The following is a 16797-nucleotide window of genomic DNA, read 5'->3' as shown; positions in this document are numbered from 1 at the left end:
TAAAATACTTGCTGTTACTCAGGTATGAAGACTTGAATTTGGATCCCCAGAGGCCACACACAAAACTGATACCACACTGTGCCATCTACGACCCCAACAGGCAGGCAGAGACAGGAGGATTCCTGGGGCTTGTTGTCAGCTAGTTTACCCTATTGGCGAGCCCTAGGGTGTAGTTGGGTTTTGTTCTCTTTTTACTCTTTGGGGGGCCCACCACCCAGCTCCTAAATAAATACGCAGAGACTTAGTCTTACTTACAAAATGCCCAGCCTTAGCTTGGCTTGTTTCTAGCCAGCTTTTCTAACTTAAATTATCCTATTTCTCTTTACGTTTTGCCTCTGCACTTTTTACCTCCCTTTATTCCACATATCTTTCTTCCCTTCTTACTCTGTGGCTGGCTGTGTGGTTGCATGGCTGGTCCCTGGTGTCCTCCTTCCTTGCTCTTCCTTAGAGTTCTCATTTATTTATTCTTTCTGCCTGGCAGCCCCGCCCCTCCTTTCTCCCGCCTAGCTATTGGTCGTTCAGCTCTTTATTAGACCAATCAGGTGTTTTAGACAGGCAACAATCACAGCCTTACAGAGTGAAACAAATGCAACATAAAAGAATGCGACACATCCTTGCATCATTAAACAAATGTTCCACAACATAAACGAATGTACCACATCTTAAACTCATATTCCAAAGCACTAGAGTTTTGTCCTTGTTTTAGTTTTGGATTTTTTTTATTTGTTTTGTTTTTGAGACAGGGTTTCTCTGTGTAGCCTTGGCTATCTGTCCTAGAATTCTTTTTGTAGATCAGGCTGGCCTTGAACTCAGAAATTCACCTGCCTCTGCCTCCCAAGTGCGGAAACTAAAGGTGTGTGCCACAACTGCCTGCCTGAGCTCTAAGTTTAACGAGAGACCTTGTCTGAAAAAAAAAGCAAGAGAGCAATTGAGCATATTTGATGTTGACCTAACCTCACATGCATGTGCTTGTGCCCCAAGCCCTTACACAAATAATAAGTAAATACATACTCCAACTCTACTTTATATAAAAATATTGCCAAATGCACACGATGAGGGGGCAGTGTTCCACCACTGTCTGGTCATTGGAACATTGCCTCTTTGTTCCTGGAACTCATTTTGATGCCTTTGTCTAGTAAAGGTTGATCCATCAGAATTCCTTATTTGGTAATGCGAGAGATACGTCAGTGGAAAGCTTAGACACAAGGAAACGTTTTTGGCAGTAGCAGCGGAGTGTAGCAGGGTATGCAGCTGCCTTTGTGATTTTGAAGCATCTTTTAAAGAAGCCTAGCTATGGAGATAATAATAACTGTGGAAGAGGAGCACTGAAGACTTTAGGCAGGCGTTGAAGGGCGGCTGATAGCATGAAAGGCAGATGGAGAGGCCGTGCCGGCAGAATCTCCAGGGGAATGTCGTCGCAGACAGAGATGCAGCCCTGTGAGTTATCAAGGTGGAAGCCCCAGAATTCTAGCACTGAGGGCAGAGAGAAGTAGAAGTGGGAAAGCAAAAGGGAAACAAGGCTCTGTGCACAGAGGAGGCTCAGAGTCCTGGCTGCCGTGCGACCACTGTCTGTTTTGTGTTTGGGGCAATAGAGGACATTGACAAGCTTAGGAGGCAGGTGTATTTCAGGAATAAGAGAGTCCCTAAGGCCATAGGTGGCATTGGTATAAGGGAGACTTAAAGCTTTCAGGGGTCACTGAGATTGTGGACGCATTAATGAGGAACACTCCCCAAAGAAGAACTTAGCTTTGTCCAGCTGGGTTCTGCACTCCGACATGGCATGACTCATAGCCATGGATACATAGCTTCTGATAGGGAATGAGAAGGAGGTTTTTGCCTGTTCTAGTGTCTGCACTCACTCACACAGAGAGATACTACCTGGCTCTTCCGTAGTTCCCAGCCCCTCCATACTTGGGGCTACCCTGTCCTCCCTGTCAGTCCCAGTCAACACTGTTTTCATGACTAAATTACCTCCGGACTCAGGAGGGACCCTGATAAGACACGCCCTTGGGATAAGAAATGTCACGAAGAGCCCCTCTGGTCCTCTGGTAGCACAGCCACTTTGAACACTGCCCACAGGCATGACAGAGTGGAATTAAGGGATGGTCCAAGCTCCAGATAGTCTCATCCTGACCATTCTGCCAACTTCTCTCACAACAGGGTTGCAGAGGAGTGCGGTAGCTCTACCAGGGTCATACACAGCTTATGGGACTTCAGCTTGGAACCCCCTGTGACACACCATACTGCGAGGGAAAATGACAGCGTGCCAAGGAGAGCAGCCTGTGGTTGCACTGATTGGGCTCTTCTTGGCTGCAGCAGGCTGCCTTGCTGACCTGGGTGAGTGTTTTCCTTCTGTTCTCAGCCTGCCCCCCCCCGGGAGTGCTCTGCCTCCATGTTGGATGGGAGCCTGAAGCAGCTTAGTGTCCGTAGAGCGCTACATCTCTGCTGACCTCCTGGCTGTGGCACACTCGAGGACACAAGACAGAAAGCGATTAGGACAATGTCATATCAGGCATTGCTTTGTATTTTAGTAATTTCAAAGATATGCTACTAGTAGAGGAAGAGGAACAATAATAGCTGCCGGGAGAGTGCATTTATTGCAAGAGCCCAGAGTAGGTCACGTGCGTACTCTGTGAGCCTTACGACAATGCCAGTCAAGTATTGGTAGCCACAGTTTACAGAAAGGCCACAATTACATGGCTCACAGGTCGTGGCGCTGGATTCAGCCAAAGTCTGTGCAACTTTAGAGCCTGAGCTTTTGCCTTTGTACTGCATTTTCACATGGCAAGGGAACTTTCTGGAAATGGGAAGAATGGGGAATGGGCAAGGAGAGCTGGGAGCTTGTCTGGTTGCCAAATTCTAGGTGATGCCTCACAAGGTAGTGGTGGCTGCAGTTTCTTGGGGAACTCTGCTCATGGTTACATTGATGCTCTCTTTCCAGGTGAAGTTCCCCAGGTCACTGTCCAGCCCACGTCAACCGTCCAGAAGCTTGGAGGAACTGTGATCCTGGGCTGTGTTGTAGAGCCACCGTGGGTGAATATAACTTGGCGTTTCAACGGGAAGGAGCTCAACGGCTCGGATGATGCCCTGGGTGTCCTCGTCACCCGTGGGACCCTCGTCATTGCTGCCCTCAACAACAGTACTGTGGGACGGTACCAGTGTGTGGCTCGGATTCCCGCAGGAGCCGTGGCCAGTGTGCCAGCCACGGTGACACTAGCCAGTGAGTCTACTTCGCTGCCATGCTGCATGTTATGACCTCACCTCCTCTCCCCACTCTTTCTTTTCCCATAGTCCTACGCTCTATCGTTAATCATAGCAACTGCTGGCAAGCTTCTCCGTCAAGTGGTCACTGCTGAACCGTCTTAGGGTCCGTGGTGTCCTGGAGAAGTTTCCCCTCCGAGCAGGGTGATATGTGCAAGGTCTACAGGGGGTAAACTGTTCTGGGGACCCAGAATTGACACCACCTCTCCACGTGGCCGGTTGTTTCAGGAGGATATGACAGCTGCTCTCTGGGCAGCTTTTTCCCTCTTACCCCCTCGTTACAGTGGTTTCAGTCACGGTTCTCTTGATGGAGGGGGCCTGTGTATGCCAAACCCGGCCTCAGCATATTCCTAGTGCTTGGGATACAGATCATTTCAAACTTATTATCATGTGCATGCATGTGTGCGTGCGTGTGTGTATGTATGTGTGTGTGTGTGCGTGCATGTGTGTGTGCATGTGTGTGTGTGTGTGCATGTGTGTGTGTGCAGGCGTGTGTGTGCAGGCGTGTCTGTGTGCACGCGTGTGCATGTGTGCATGCATGTGTGCGTGTGTGTGCATGCATGTGTGTGTGTAGTCACTCAATGTAGGTGGGGGCTAGGGGATAACCTATAGGAATCAGTTCTCTCCTTCTGCCATGCAGCCCTAGAGGATTGAACACAGGTTATCAGGCCTGACGGATGGTAGGTGCATTTACCCACTGAGCCACCTGACCAGATCCTAAATATAAATTCCTGAGCACATGCAAAGGAAGCCGCTTAATAAATGGATAAAGAGAAGAGAGATAAGGAAGAGGTGCCACCCACTCAACGCGCACGCTCTTTCCTTTTCTCTTTCTCTCTTTCCTTCTGTTAAGGGGTCTGCCTATCTCATGTTGCTGTTCTCAGTGTAAATCATTGTCTGTAGGCATGCTGCTTGTGCTGCTGAATTAGTGTTATCCCATCTCTGGTTTCTGTGATGATTACGTTAAAAGAACCTGTGTCCACAGGTCAATATGGAAGCCAAGGGCTAAGTGGCCTCCAGCCTCCACACACACACAGAAAAGAATTCTGGTGGGCTCAGTACTTCTTGCCGCATGGTCTTTAGGACTGCTCACATTTCTTTCATGCTTGCGAGAGCTGAGACATAATTTGAGATTGCATTTTGAGGATCCAATAAAACAAAGTAAGGGTCAAGTGACTGGAGGAGCCTCATCCAGGACAGGTAACCCTAGTTGACACTCCAGGCACCCTACTCAACTCATTACATTAGCCCATGAGGTAGGTGGGGACAGTGTGACATACTGCCTTTATATGTGATTGCCGCCAGACGCCCAGTGTCCCATGCATAGGGCATTTGCTCTCTGGCTTTCAGCCCTTCGTTCACGAGCCTTTCGTAACAGTTGCTAATCAAATGCTATCCTAAGCCAGCAGAGCCACCTCAGGACTCATTCTTGTTTGCGTGGCTTATAGCTAGGGAACAAAGAATTGCTTCCATCCAGGACCCTTGAAATAGGGGAACTTGTCAAAACTTTAGGCATTTGGATATAAACTTTGAGACTTCTAGAACTCATAACTCAATACTGTCCCCTTATCCCTGACAAGCTTGTTTTCAGCTTCTGTGTCACCGTCACCAATGGCCTCATGAGTAATGTGGTTATAGGAAGTGAGCTGTCCAGCGTCCTAGTTCTGCCCTTTCCTACAGGGGATGGGCAAAGAGTGTCTCCCTGAAGGGCCAGGTTGACACTGAGCTCTATCTGTCCCCACCCTACTCTCCTTCTAGGCAGAAACAGTGCTGTGGAGTCTGAGTGTGAGGTCTCTGGGAGGAAGCTAAGCACCGGGCAAAGTGCAACTAGGCCCTGTCCTCTGGGGCTGTTCTCCGGCTGTGCCTGGTGTGGGTGGGGGAGGAGTTGAGGGATGTTTGAAAGGCTTAGAGGAAAAAGTGAAGATGGTTAGGAATCATCTCATCATCACAATAAGCGTGGCTGAGACCAGAATCACACTTCTTGGCATCAGACATTTTTGACTTCTTCTTTTGCTAATTTTAAAATTAGAATCGCCCTATAGAAAGTCTGGAATACGTAAAAAGCAATGTAGCCCTCAAGTCTGCCATCTTCACACAGCCACAACTGTCATTTCGGCATCTACTCTTCCAGTTTTTATCCACACCCATATGTTTATGTTGCTGCTATAATATGGCTAGACAATACATATCCTATTCTTAACTCTCTCTTTCGGCACTGCATGATAAGCACTCTCCTTTGGCCATATGATAATTTGCCTTTTCTCCTTCGGTGAGTATAAGATGCATACAGTAAAGTGCAAAGAGTATGGCTCCCAGCGGACAACAGACGGGCTTCTGCACATGTGTGTATCATGTAACCAACACTCTAATATATCCTATTGTGTCCTTAGCTAGTTTGCTCATCCCTCCTGCAGTAGAATTCTCTTATAATGGACCAAAGTATTTCCCGTGGCTGGGCAATTCGCTCTTTCCCCGCTGTTCAGTATTACACTTGCCTTTCAACCTCTGTGCCTCGCAGGGCCTCTAGGAGAGAGATTCTATCTGCAAATGATCAACATGTGTCTGTAGACCTGAAGACAGTCTATAATTGTCTGTTCAAACTCATGAGGAGCCAGCCTGAACCTCTTATTGTTTGGAGAAGGAGGAGCTGGAAAAGAGGTGGTCTGGTTTGGACCTCTCTGTTTGATTCAGAGTATACCTATGTGAGGTGGTTTGATTTATAGTCTTGACCTGAAACAAGAAACCAAAACAAACCCTGGCTCCTGCTTTCTTTGGTGCTTGAAGGGCTGTGTGGTTGGAATCGAAAGGTGTGTTCTGGAGCGGGACTGGTCTCCTTTGAAAGCCAAGAGCCATTGGCTTGTCATTCAGACATGGATCCAAAGTGAAATGTTTGGGCCTGACTAGAAAGAAGGAGAAGTTGGAGAGATGGGGTGAGCCCCGGGGGAGGGGGAGGTATCCCGCAGAGAAGGTAGTGGGGGGGGGAGTGGCAAGGCAGCCTCCCAGGCTTGAAGGAGGCATCACTAGCCTGGCAGGAAGGCTCCTGGGGGGCAGAGAAAGGGATGCTATCTTTGGGTTAATGCCACTGGGAGGTTTGGCCCAGACTCAGCAGTTAGGTTAAGTTTCTGAGAGCGCATTCCTGAGCAGAATGGAGCTCTGTTCTGCTGATGGTGATGGCTGGTGTACAAGGAGACTGCTCTCTAGATGGGATTACCAGTGGCACTCTCTGCACCCTCTGCGTTCACCCGAAGGCAGGGCAGGGGAGTCCCAGTGCACACACATGTACACACTGCACTCAGCATTTAAGACCTGCTTGGGACCCTGCTTCATGCCTTCACCTTTACACAAAGCCAAGTGTGTTTGGCCTACCTGGCAACATGCCGCCTCCTGGCTTCAGTTTAGAGATCACTGGGAGTTTTTCACGGGAGAGTCAAGGATCTGGCTTAAAGATTCAGAGGTAGGGAGGCCCCTGGAGAACTGTCCTGGCTCAGGCCGCTGGTTACTCCTGTGTTGGTGCTGAGTGGTGAATTTCTGATCAGGTAGCACCAGCTTCTGGATTTTGGTAAAAATGGAGCTAGAAGTTGAGAATCACCCCGAGAGTCTTGCTCATGTCTTCCCCTGTTACTGGAAATGGGGGTGGAGACGTGAGTCAAAGAATCCCATGCTAACTCCAAAAGATTTCAGTTACTCTTTTATTATAAGGGACAAACTCACAGAACAGGAACGGGAAGTCTAAACTCAGGTGTGTAACACAGGAACCAAAGACAGTGAGCCCTGGTCAGGCTGGCAGGTTTTCTCTGGGTACCCAAAATGTCACACCCTAACCTGGTCCAGCCTCTTTAAAGGTCATTGGCTGAAGGAAGTTCCTTGTCATTCCCTGCCTGCCATGCTGTGCAGGGAGGAACCGTTTGCTCTCACTCTGCCCTGTGGAGAATTTTCTTTATTGTTTAACCTGCCCTTGCTTTTTGGTAGTACTCTCCCACCCGCTAACGCCTCACTTCAGGCCCCCTGCTCTGACTTGATATTTGATATGCCACTCGGACTCCTTCCTTCCTTCCTCCCTCCCTCCCTCCCTCCCTCCTTCCCAAACATTGTCTATTAGGTGTCTACAACTCTAGTGAGCCAGCCAGCAACTCCCCCACTCTGCTTCAGAATCAGCAGCAGATAGGTAACTTCAGGCCTCTTAACGGGCCCTGTCCAGTTCTGTCTGTGAGCTTCTCAGCACACAGCACATCCAGTAATCACAATGCCGTCATGGAACTGACTTGAGACAGGAAGGTCCTGCTCTGTCCTCTGCCTCTAGTAAATCCACATGAACTCCTTTGTCTCTACTGCTTCTTTAAAGGCAGTGTCGTCAGGAACTGAACCTTTCACGACTGCGTAGCTACCTACCAGTTAGTGTGTGGCAAGGGGGTGGAGCTGAGTATTCGAGAGAACAAGAGGTCTAAAGTCAAAGCTGAGATAACTGGGATAGGTAGCTTTCTCTAGAGCCTGTGAGAGTAAAGTCTCCGAAGACCACTGAATAGTCCTACCTATTGCTCCAGACGCCAACAGAAAACTTAAGGATCTACTTAGGCGGCTGTCTCAATGATTCTCTCTCTCTCTATCTCTCTCTCTCTCTCTCTCTCTCTCTCTCTCTCTCTCTCTTTCGAGACAGGTTTTCCTTATATAGCCTTGGCTGTCCTGGAACTCGCCCTGTAGAGCAGGGTAGGCTTCAGACTCAGAGATCCACCTGTCTGTGTCTCCAGAGTGCTGGGATTAAAAGTGTGCACCACCACTGCCTGGGTAGGATGCTTATCTTAATGCGAAGAATAGCTAGCTTTGCGTATTCCCCAATCTTTATGGGCCCGTAAACTCCACTGAGCCCTCACAGTGTCCTGGATTTCAGAGGATGGAGCTTGTCCACTGGAGACAATGACTTGGGGGACTTTATTGTTCTAGTCACTCTGTGTTAGTGAGGGTTCTCTGGAGGAACAGAACTTGTAGAATGAATCTCTGTATATATAGAAAGGGGATTCATTAAAATGGCTTACAGGCTATGGTCCAGGTATCCCAACAACAGCTGTCTATTAAGAGAAGGTCCAAGAATTCAATAGTTGTTCAATCCATGAGGCTGTCTCAGCTGGTCTTCAGGTATACACCAAAATCTTGAAGAAGTAGGCTTTAATACCAGTGAAGGGACTTGCTGGGGGAGTGGGAGCAAGCAGGCAGAGAGAAGCTTCCTTCTTCCATGTCCCCTACTTAGGCTGCCAGAAGAAGGTGTAAGCCAGATTAAGGGTGTGTCTTCCCACTCCAAAGATCTTGATTAGAAGGGAGTCTTCCCACTGCAAATGATTCAGTTCAGAGGCAGTCCCTCCCAGGTGTGACCAGTCATCTGGGTTTTAGTTAATTCCAGGTGCAGACAAGTTGTCCACCAAGAATAGCTATCACATCCTACGAGAGGGTAAAGGCACCAGCTTCCTTCAGCCTCCTTGGCTTGGTACCTACATATTGTCAGGAGTAGTTTTGGAATTTTATCTGTAATATATACATAATATATTACATCTTGATTTTTACTTTAAATTCGGATTTATACTTCTGCTGTATTTACTAGCCTCTTTAAACATTTTGTTTGTTTGTTTGTTTGTTTGTTTTTAAGAACAGAGAGGTAGAGAGGCTAAAAGGAAAGAAAGTATACAGGCTAGCCAAACAGTCCCAAGAACTTCTCTCATTCCCAGCCATCACTATGATGTTCTTCCTAAAACACTTTCCATTGCCTTGATTCATTATCTAGTACCTTTGAGGTTAGGTTCTTCTCAACTATCCACTGCTTACCAACTGCTTAGTCTATCCTCAGAGGCTTCAAGGTCAAACCAAAGTTAATGAGCAAACTGTGTCTTTCCCAGTGCTGGCTTCTCTTTCTGGATGTTTTGGAGGCTGGTGTCTTAACGACTGGGATGTTGTGAATTCCAGTAAGTCACAGGAAGATCTGCTCCCAGTTCTTGAGGACATTGCTGTCTAGTGGAGGAAATGACCTTCCGTGTGGCAGCCAAGTTGTCAGACAGAGATGTGAGCAGATTTTAATGAGAGCTGAGAAGCTAGCAATGTTATATTTAAATTTGGAGGGTGGGATTACAAGAAAGACTTGGGAATTGAATCTTGAGGAATGTGTATGGGTCTGCTTTCATCTTTAATGTTTCGAATCTTTACATTCTATCCTCAAGCCTTTAACACACGGTAGACAGACTTAGGAACAGTTTCTGGAATGACACAGATTCTCCCATAGTGAACACTAGCAAATTTTTTAGTTTTTATTTTTCTGTGTATGGCCTGCGTATATGTCTGCATACCGTGTGCGTGCCTGGTGCCTAAGGAGACCAGAAGAGGGCATGATCCCTCAAACTAGAATTATAGATATTTGTGTGGGTGCTGGGAACTGAACTTGGGTCCTCTGAAAGAGCAGCCAGTGCTCTTAACCATTAAGCCAGCACTTCAGTCCCTGCCCCACCACCACTTCCCATCCTTTTGACCAAATTCTTAACCTAACTCAAGCCAGTCTTGTTTCATGCCATTCTCCATTAGATTTTTCTCACCACTTTTCTTTCTTCTTTCTTTCTTTCTTTCTTTCTTTCTTTCTTTCTTTCTTTCTTTCTTTCTTTCTTTCTTTCTCTCTCTCTTTACCTTTGAGGAATGTATGATTCAGAAAGGGGTCCTACAGATTTTTCATGCAGTATCATCCCCAACCCCAAGCACACACCAGTCTGGTACAGGCTCTGCGTGATTCCCAAAGAAAACAAGGAGGGAACCATTTGCTCCAAATTGAAAAAAGAAATGTGGAGCAGCTTGGCTGACTTGCGGAATCCTGTGCACGCCCTGTGCTTTGGGATGAAGGGATGGCAGAGGAAAGAAGATCTGGGGGAGAAAAGAAAACACAGGTGGCTTCCTGAGCTGCCCCAGGAGGCGAAGGCAGTCTGCAGCTGAAGTCAGGCCAGCACCGCTCCATGGCAGCCAAAGCATGGAAAGGGAGAACTGGCTTAGTTTGAAATTGTGCCTTTAGTGGTAATGATGTGTTTGACTTGGCCAGGTGAGCAAGAAAAGCACCTAAAGATCCTTGGATTCAGAAGGTGCCAAGGAGCCGAATATATTAGTTTAAAAAGAAGAAGGAGGAGGAGGAAAGGAGAAGAAGAAGGAGGAGGAAAGGAGAAGAAGGAGGAGGGGGGGAAGACGAGGAGGAGGAAGAAGAGGAAGAAGAAGAAGAAGAAGAAGAAGAAGAAGAAGAAGAAGAAGAAGAAGAAGAAGAAGAAGAAGAAGAAGAAGAAGAAGAAGAAGAAGAAGAATGCCTATAGCCCTAGGTCAAACTCATAACTAATTTCTTCTATCTTCAGGTAGATTAGGCATGACTTTATAAGGATTAGCTGATATTCTCGTAGACTCTTCAAATGGTGTCAGCAATTTGTTACAAGCGTCTAGACAGACCTGTGCTGTAAACTCTACACAGAGCCTCTTAGCAGCGGATATTTGTCCACAATAGTCAGGAGTCCAATTTTACAGCAGTCGCTTTTACCAAACTGAGCTCAAGTCACAGGGCTTGCTTTTTTTTCCCCCAAGAACAGCTTTAAAGACTCATGTAGATAGAACTTTCTTTGGACCCCCAGCTCCCAAATAATAACACGGAGATTTCTTATTAAGTATGACGACTTGATCTTAGCTTAGGCTTGATCCCAACTAACTCTTACAACTTAAATTAACCCATTTATATTAATCTATATTCTGCCATGTGTCATTGCCTTTCTTCTATGCTGTATATCCGACCTACTCCACATCTCACTGGCGAATCCCCGCCTCTCTGATTCTTCCCCAGAAGTCCCACCTATCCTCTCCTGCCTAGCTATTGGCTGCTTAACTCTTTATTAAACCAATCAGAAGGTGCCTGGGCAGAGATACATCTTCCTAGTGTATAAAAAGATTATCTCACAACAGACTCATGCCCCCAACTCTTTGTGCACTCAGCAACCTATTTATGCACTGACCCCAAATAGTAAGTCCGTTGTCTAAGCCAAGAGAAAAGGGAGGGCCACCAGAAGTATATTGTGCTGAAGTTGGGAGGGGGGTTACCAGTTTGGTTTGAAATCACCAGCCACTTGGTGGGATAATGCACGATGGCTCCTGTAAGAGGAAAGGAGACAACCTAGTGAGCTGACAAGTTCCTTCACACTCCATTTTGTTATATGCGGGACATTTAGTCATCTCTCCTTTAATCTTACTTTTAGACTTCCAGCTATTTGGGGGTCTGGTGACCAGTTTGAGACCATCACTTAACAGTGACAGAAACTGTAAGCAAAACAAACAAAAAAATCTTCGGGAGGAAAACAGCAGTTTTTTTTCTATAAAGAAAATGGCGCTAAGCCAGGCAGCAGTGTTCATTGTTAATCCCAGCACTTGGGAGGCAGAGTGAGTTCAAGGACTACGCAGTGAAAACCTGACTCAAAAAACAGAAACAGCAAAAAAGAGAAACTACGTGGTGCTTGTTTGTTTAGATGAATGAATTTTAAGAAATAAAATATTGAATCATCAGAGCAGAGTACTCAGGCTGTAGGAATTTCTCTGCTGGCCTAGGTCTCAGTTCTAATATGATGGGGATAGAAAAGTAGATTAGGAAGGAATTACTGTAGGCACATCAAAATGTCAGGAATTAGATTTTTTTTAAATATTTATTTATCACGTATACAATATTCTGTATGCCTGCAGGCCAGAAGAGAGCACCAGACCCCATTACAGATGGTTGTGAGCCACCATGTGGTTGCTGGGAATTGAACTCAGGATCTTTGGAAGAGCAGGCAGTGCTCTTAACCACTGAGCCATCTCTCCAGCCCCCAGGACTTAGATTTTTAACTCCAATTTGTTTTTATGTATAAACCTTTTTTTCTGCAAGTATGTCTGTGCACCATATGCATGCAGTACCCACAGGGGCCAGAAGATGGCACTAGACCCCCCCAATGAAAATTACAGATAGCTGTTAGCTACCGCATGGGTGCTGGGACTGGAACCAGGACCTCTGGAAGAGCAGCTGGTACTCTTAACCACTGAGCCACTTCTCCAGCTTCATTAACTGCCTTTAAAAAGACTTATTGTGCACGTATCACACACACACACACACACACACACACACACACACGTGCCCACAGAAGATTTAGATTCCTAGAGCTAGAGTTAGAGGTGGTTGTGAGCTACCCAGTATCGGTGCTGGGTTCTGAACTTGGGTCCTCTACAAGAACAGTAGTCATTCTTAGCCACCAAGCTAACTTTATAGCCCCAGATTAAAACAAATAAACAAAAGAAAAACCAGCTACATTAATTCATTTTGAGAGTCATGGTCACCTGACTGTCCCGGGTCCTCTCTGATCCTGCGCCACCCCACTTCCCTGTCCACTAGTTACAAGTTGTCATCTTGCTTCCTCTCTTCCTCCTTCTCTCCTCCACTATTCCCTCTTCTTCTCAAATTCTGTTTGTGTTTCCCAGCTACTCTTGGGAGTGGGGCCTGCCCTGGAGTGTGGTCAACCTACCAAGGGTCACACAGTTAAAGAAAGCCAGCTCTCCCTCTCCCCGCAGCCGTCAAATCCCAATAGGTGGGTAGTGGTGCAACCCCAGGTTTCTAACTCTTCTTTCTCGTCGACTAAATGGATACTCCTAACACACATACCCATGAAATATAGTTAAAATTAACCCAGGCACGGTGGCCCGCACCTCTAATCTCAGTCCTCCAGAGGCGGAGGCAGGTGGATTTCTGTGAGTTCAGAGTCAGCTTGCTCTACTTGTTGAATTCCAGACCAGTCATGGCTGCATAGTGAGAGACTGGCCTTGTCTCAAATTTTAAAAGAAAAGAAAAAAGAAGAAGAATCACTAGGAATGTGAGCGAGGCTGCCACACTTCCTTGGGAGCTGCCGTCCAGCACATCTGGAAGCTCTAGGCACGTGACACCTAGACATTTGTATCGCAGTCCAAGTATTAATTCACAGAAACACGTGCTCCCAGTGAAGCAAGTGACCTGGTTCTTTAGGAAGGTGACAACCACCAAGACTTAGTTTCGTGGGCAAGAGTGTCCTTGGATTCAGGAAGTGCTAACACCTACTCAGGGCGTTCTTTTCCCTCCCAAGGGCTTTCACTTCACCCCTAAACCGTTGTTTCCTTCAGCTTCGTGTTGGTCGTTGTTTATGGTATGAAGTGTCCTGTGGCCTAGTGCTTCCCCTAGACTGCAATAGCAACTAACTCTCTTATGCCTTTGTGCTAATTCTGGCTAATCCTAATACACAGAGCTGGTCAGATGGCTTTGAAATTGAAGTTACTGGTCCCAAACTTATCATAAATAAGTCTTACAATCTTCTAGTAAGTCTCTGCAGAGTTTAAACAAAATAAACTCTAAGACTAAACAAAATAAATTGGATAATTTAAAAAAACACTAAAACTATTTTTTAATGAGGAGATTGTGGCATAAATAGAAAAAAATGAAGAAGAAATTTGTGTAAAAACAGGTTGATAATACAGAAGAGCTTTAAGAAAAAAAAATGTTGGAAGCCAAAAGTGTTTTTACACTTTTGTATAAGTGAAATGGAGGGCTGGCAAGATGGCTCAGCGGGTAGCCTCACTTGCAGGCAGGCCCGGCACTCGAGTTCAAGCCCCAGATCCTACAAGCCAGCAGAAGACCACTGACTCCTAAGAGCTGTCCCTACAGACATGCACACACAAACTGAGTAAATAAATCTGTTAGAAGACTTGGAGATGTCCACTGGACCCTTCAAGGGAAAGCCAGTGCTGGTGAGAGTCACAACCCGGACAAGCATGCGGTAAGAAAGGAGGGCCACAGGAGACCTCTGTCCCCAGCGCAGGGGTCCTTGTCTCTCCAGCCCGGAACTCTGGTTACAAGGGCCATGCTGAGCCCTTGTTTTCACTCCCTTGTTTTCAGCCTCCCCTCCCCCTGAGCTGGCCCTGACGGAGGCTGTGCTGGGATCCCGCTCTGCCTCTGCGGACCACCGGGACTCACATGAATTTTCCCATTGCTGAGTTTATATTTATATTTGGATGATCAGAGAAGTATGTGTGATGTGGGTTGTTGGCAAGTAAATCTTTTTTTTTCCTCTCTCTTTCTTCAATGTATTTTTTCCAAACTATTTCATTGGGTCCAAAAGAAAGTGGAGCTTTGTGTGCCCGCCCACCTCCCAGCAGCGCTGAAACCAGATGAATGAGGATGGCTGCCGGCATCTCACGGTGCATATGGCTGCCAGACTTGCTGGAGACAAGGCTCCATCTTTGACTTGTCTTTGAGGATTAATCATATTTCATGTTCTCTTCTGTCTTTTAAAAATATTTTTAATTGGTTCAAGCCAAAAAAAAATTCCTAAAGCCTTGAGCCAGTTTTATTGCAAATCATTTAATAATATTGCAAAATAGATTCTTTTTCTTTCTTCCCTTCCTCGCACACGCTTGCCTCTTTCTTCCTGCCTTCTCTCTTCTCCTCTTGTCTTGGCTATGATTTTTTTTCTGCCTTCAGATGCCCCCCAGCCTCTTTCATCTCCCCTCCATTCTTTACCCTTCCACCTTCCACATGTGGGGAGTTACACCTTAGCCGAGGGAAAACAAAACCAAGATTTGACAGCTAATCTGTTTGGCAGATGCAAAACGTCCCCGCCCACCCATAGAAACTGTTTTCTATTTAAATAAAAGGCAGCATAACTGCCTTGCTTTCATCAGAAACTGCGTTTGAGAAATATCATGTCATGTTTCCATGGCTGTCGGGAAAGAGTTTTGTTTGGAGCCAAAATTATTTGTACAATTGGATTGGCAGGCGAAAAAAAAAATCCCAAAGAGAGCAAACATATTTATCCACTGTCCTGGTCTGCCAAGTGAGGCATGAAGCTTGCATCTCCAACTTCCTCCCTAAATTGTGTGCAGCTTGTGGCAGCCTGACTTAAGCTGTTGGTAGAAGAGGGGAGGACCACGCTGGGGTACCACTCTTATGTTGACCTTTCCTATCTCATCTGCTCACTGTCCAGGACCTAATCTTATTTCTTTTGCATCCTAAGTACCAGGATGTCTGAGTGGTGGCATCCATGATGCTCAAAGGGATACCACTGTACTAAATGCCTGCTATAGAAAACACTGGTTTGGGCCAGCCTTGTGAGTTACAGTTGTTTGGTTTTGGTGGTCTGTGTGCTCTGGCTACCCACTGGTAAGCGTTTAGTCATTTCCTCAAGTGCTCAGCTTCTCAGAAGCCTGCCCAAGTCACGGTAAACCCCAGTCACTCTCCAGGTGCCAGGCTCCCTGACCTCATGAGCACCGTCAACTGCAGCTTTACTTGGTCCCCTATCCTTAGCAGACGGCTTTTGTGGTTTTCCACTTGCAAAGTACTTTACTTCAAGGCTAGTTCGTGGGTGAAGCTAAGCTATGGTATCTCAGGTGACCGAAGGATTGAATGTGGTGTGTGGCTGTGTGACCATCGATAGAGCAGTTTAGAGCTCAGTCAAGCTCCACGCTGCCAGAGGCCACTTACTGAGGCAATGCCATCAAATCCTCTGCCTTCTTCGCGGCCACACCCAAGTTCTCCTCTGTTGTAAACCAGAGATTCAGCCAGAGAAAGCACTCGGAATCTTTACTTTCTTGTCTAGAGTGACTGAAAGACCACGGGGTCAGTCTGTCACTGAGAAGTGGCTCTATTGGCCCAGGGTCTTCCCAAGCTCTGTAACTCAGTCGTAGACACAATGAGTTGCCACAGGGACAAGCTGAGGCTTGGAGGCCTTGGGGAATAGAATTAACAGTGAGCCCGGAAACTTGCCCATGGCCCCAAAGCTGCTAAGCATCTTAGCAGCTTTGCCAAGTGAGCTCCATGCGGTGCCCACGACCTGATGGATCTCGTCCAGACTCAGCAGATAAGTGCAGGCTTGTCCTCTGATCTCAGAGAACATGGAGTCTGCTAGGACAGGACCATGTGTGATAAACGCCTGCATGGCCAGAACGCCACATTGTTTGAGCCCTCAGCCTAGTGCACAAAGGTGGGGGTGTGGGTGACTTCTGCAGCATCCAGCGAAGGTGCCATCATTTCTGCCTGCACAGAAAGGGCTTTGATTTGCCAGCAGGGAGAAGGCCGAGTGAAGAGCCTCTTGGAAAGTTGGGGTTTGGGTTATACTAAGAACATAGAACAGAGACCCAGGCACCCTGTGAACTTTCTGAAAATGAGGAGGTAAACCTTCGATTAAGATTTGACAGTTTGTATTGAACATATATAGGCACATTCCTCCAGTGTTGTAATTCAACTCATAGTTCTAATTATTGTATTAGTATTACTATTAGTATTACTATTTTGATTTCTCAAGACAGGGTTTCTCTGTGTAGCCCTGGCTGTCCTGGAACTAGTTCTGTAGACCAGACTGGCCTCGAACTCATAGAGATCCCCCTGCCTCTGCCTCCCAAGTCCTGGGGTCAAAGGTGTGCGCCAACACTGCCTGGTTTGCCATACTTATTATTAAGAGCTTCTTATTACGGGCAGAGTGATGGAGATTACAGAGTAGG

The 16797-nt window shown here is 46.7% G+C and overlaps 1 protein-coding gene across 7 annotated transcripts in view; it reads left to right on the top strand.

Annotated features, from left to right (window-relative positions):
* Positions 1 to 16797, top strand: part of Boc (BOC cell adhesion associated, oncogene regulated) — a 75038-nt gene that overhangs the window by 34467 nt on the left and 23774 nt on the right. For 6 of the 7 annotated variants that reach the window (XM_075963492.1, XM_075963483.1, XM_075963477.1 and 3 more), the window contains exons 3-4: positions 2161 to 2337; positions 2942 to 3220. In XM_075963492.1, coding sequence (XP_075819607.1) covers positions 2256 to 2337; positions 2942 to 3220 — 361 coding nt within the window. In that variant the 5' untranslated portion in view covers positions 2161 to 2255. Of the gene's footprint in view, positions 1 to 2160; positions 2344 to 2941; positions 3221 to 16797 lie in introns of all 7 variants that reach the window. The other variant, XM_075963460.1, reaches the window with a different exon arrangement.

This window comes from Microtus pennsylvanicus, chromosome 1 (assembly GCF_037038515.1).
Source record: "Microtus pennsylvanicus isolate mMicPen1 chromosome 1, mMicPen1.hap1, whole genome shotgun sequence".
NCBI classification, from domain to species: domain Eukaryota; kingdom Metazoa; phylum Chordata; class Mammalia; order Rodentia; family Cricetidae; genus Microtus; species Microtus pennsylvanicus.
The sequence above is the reverse complement of the archived record's forward strand: the minus strand, read 5'-3'. Positions and strand labels throughout refer to the sequence as shown.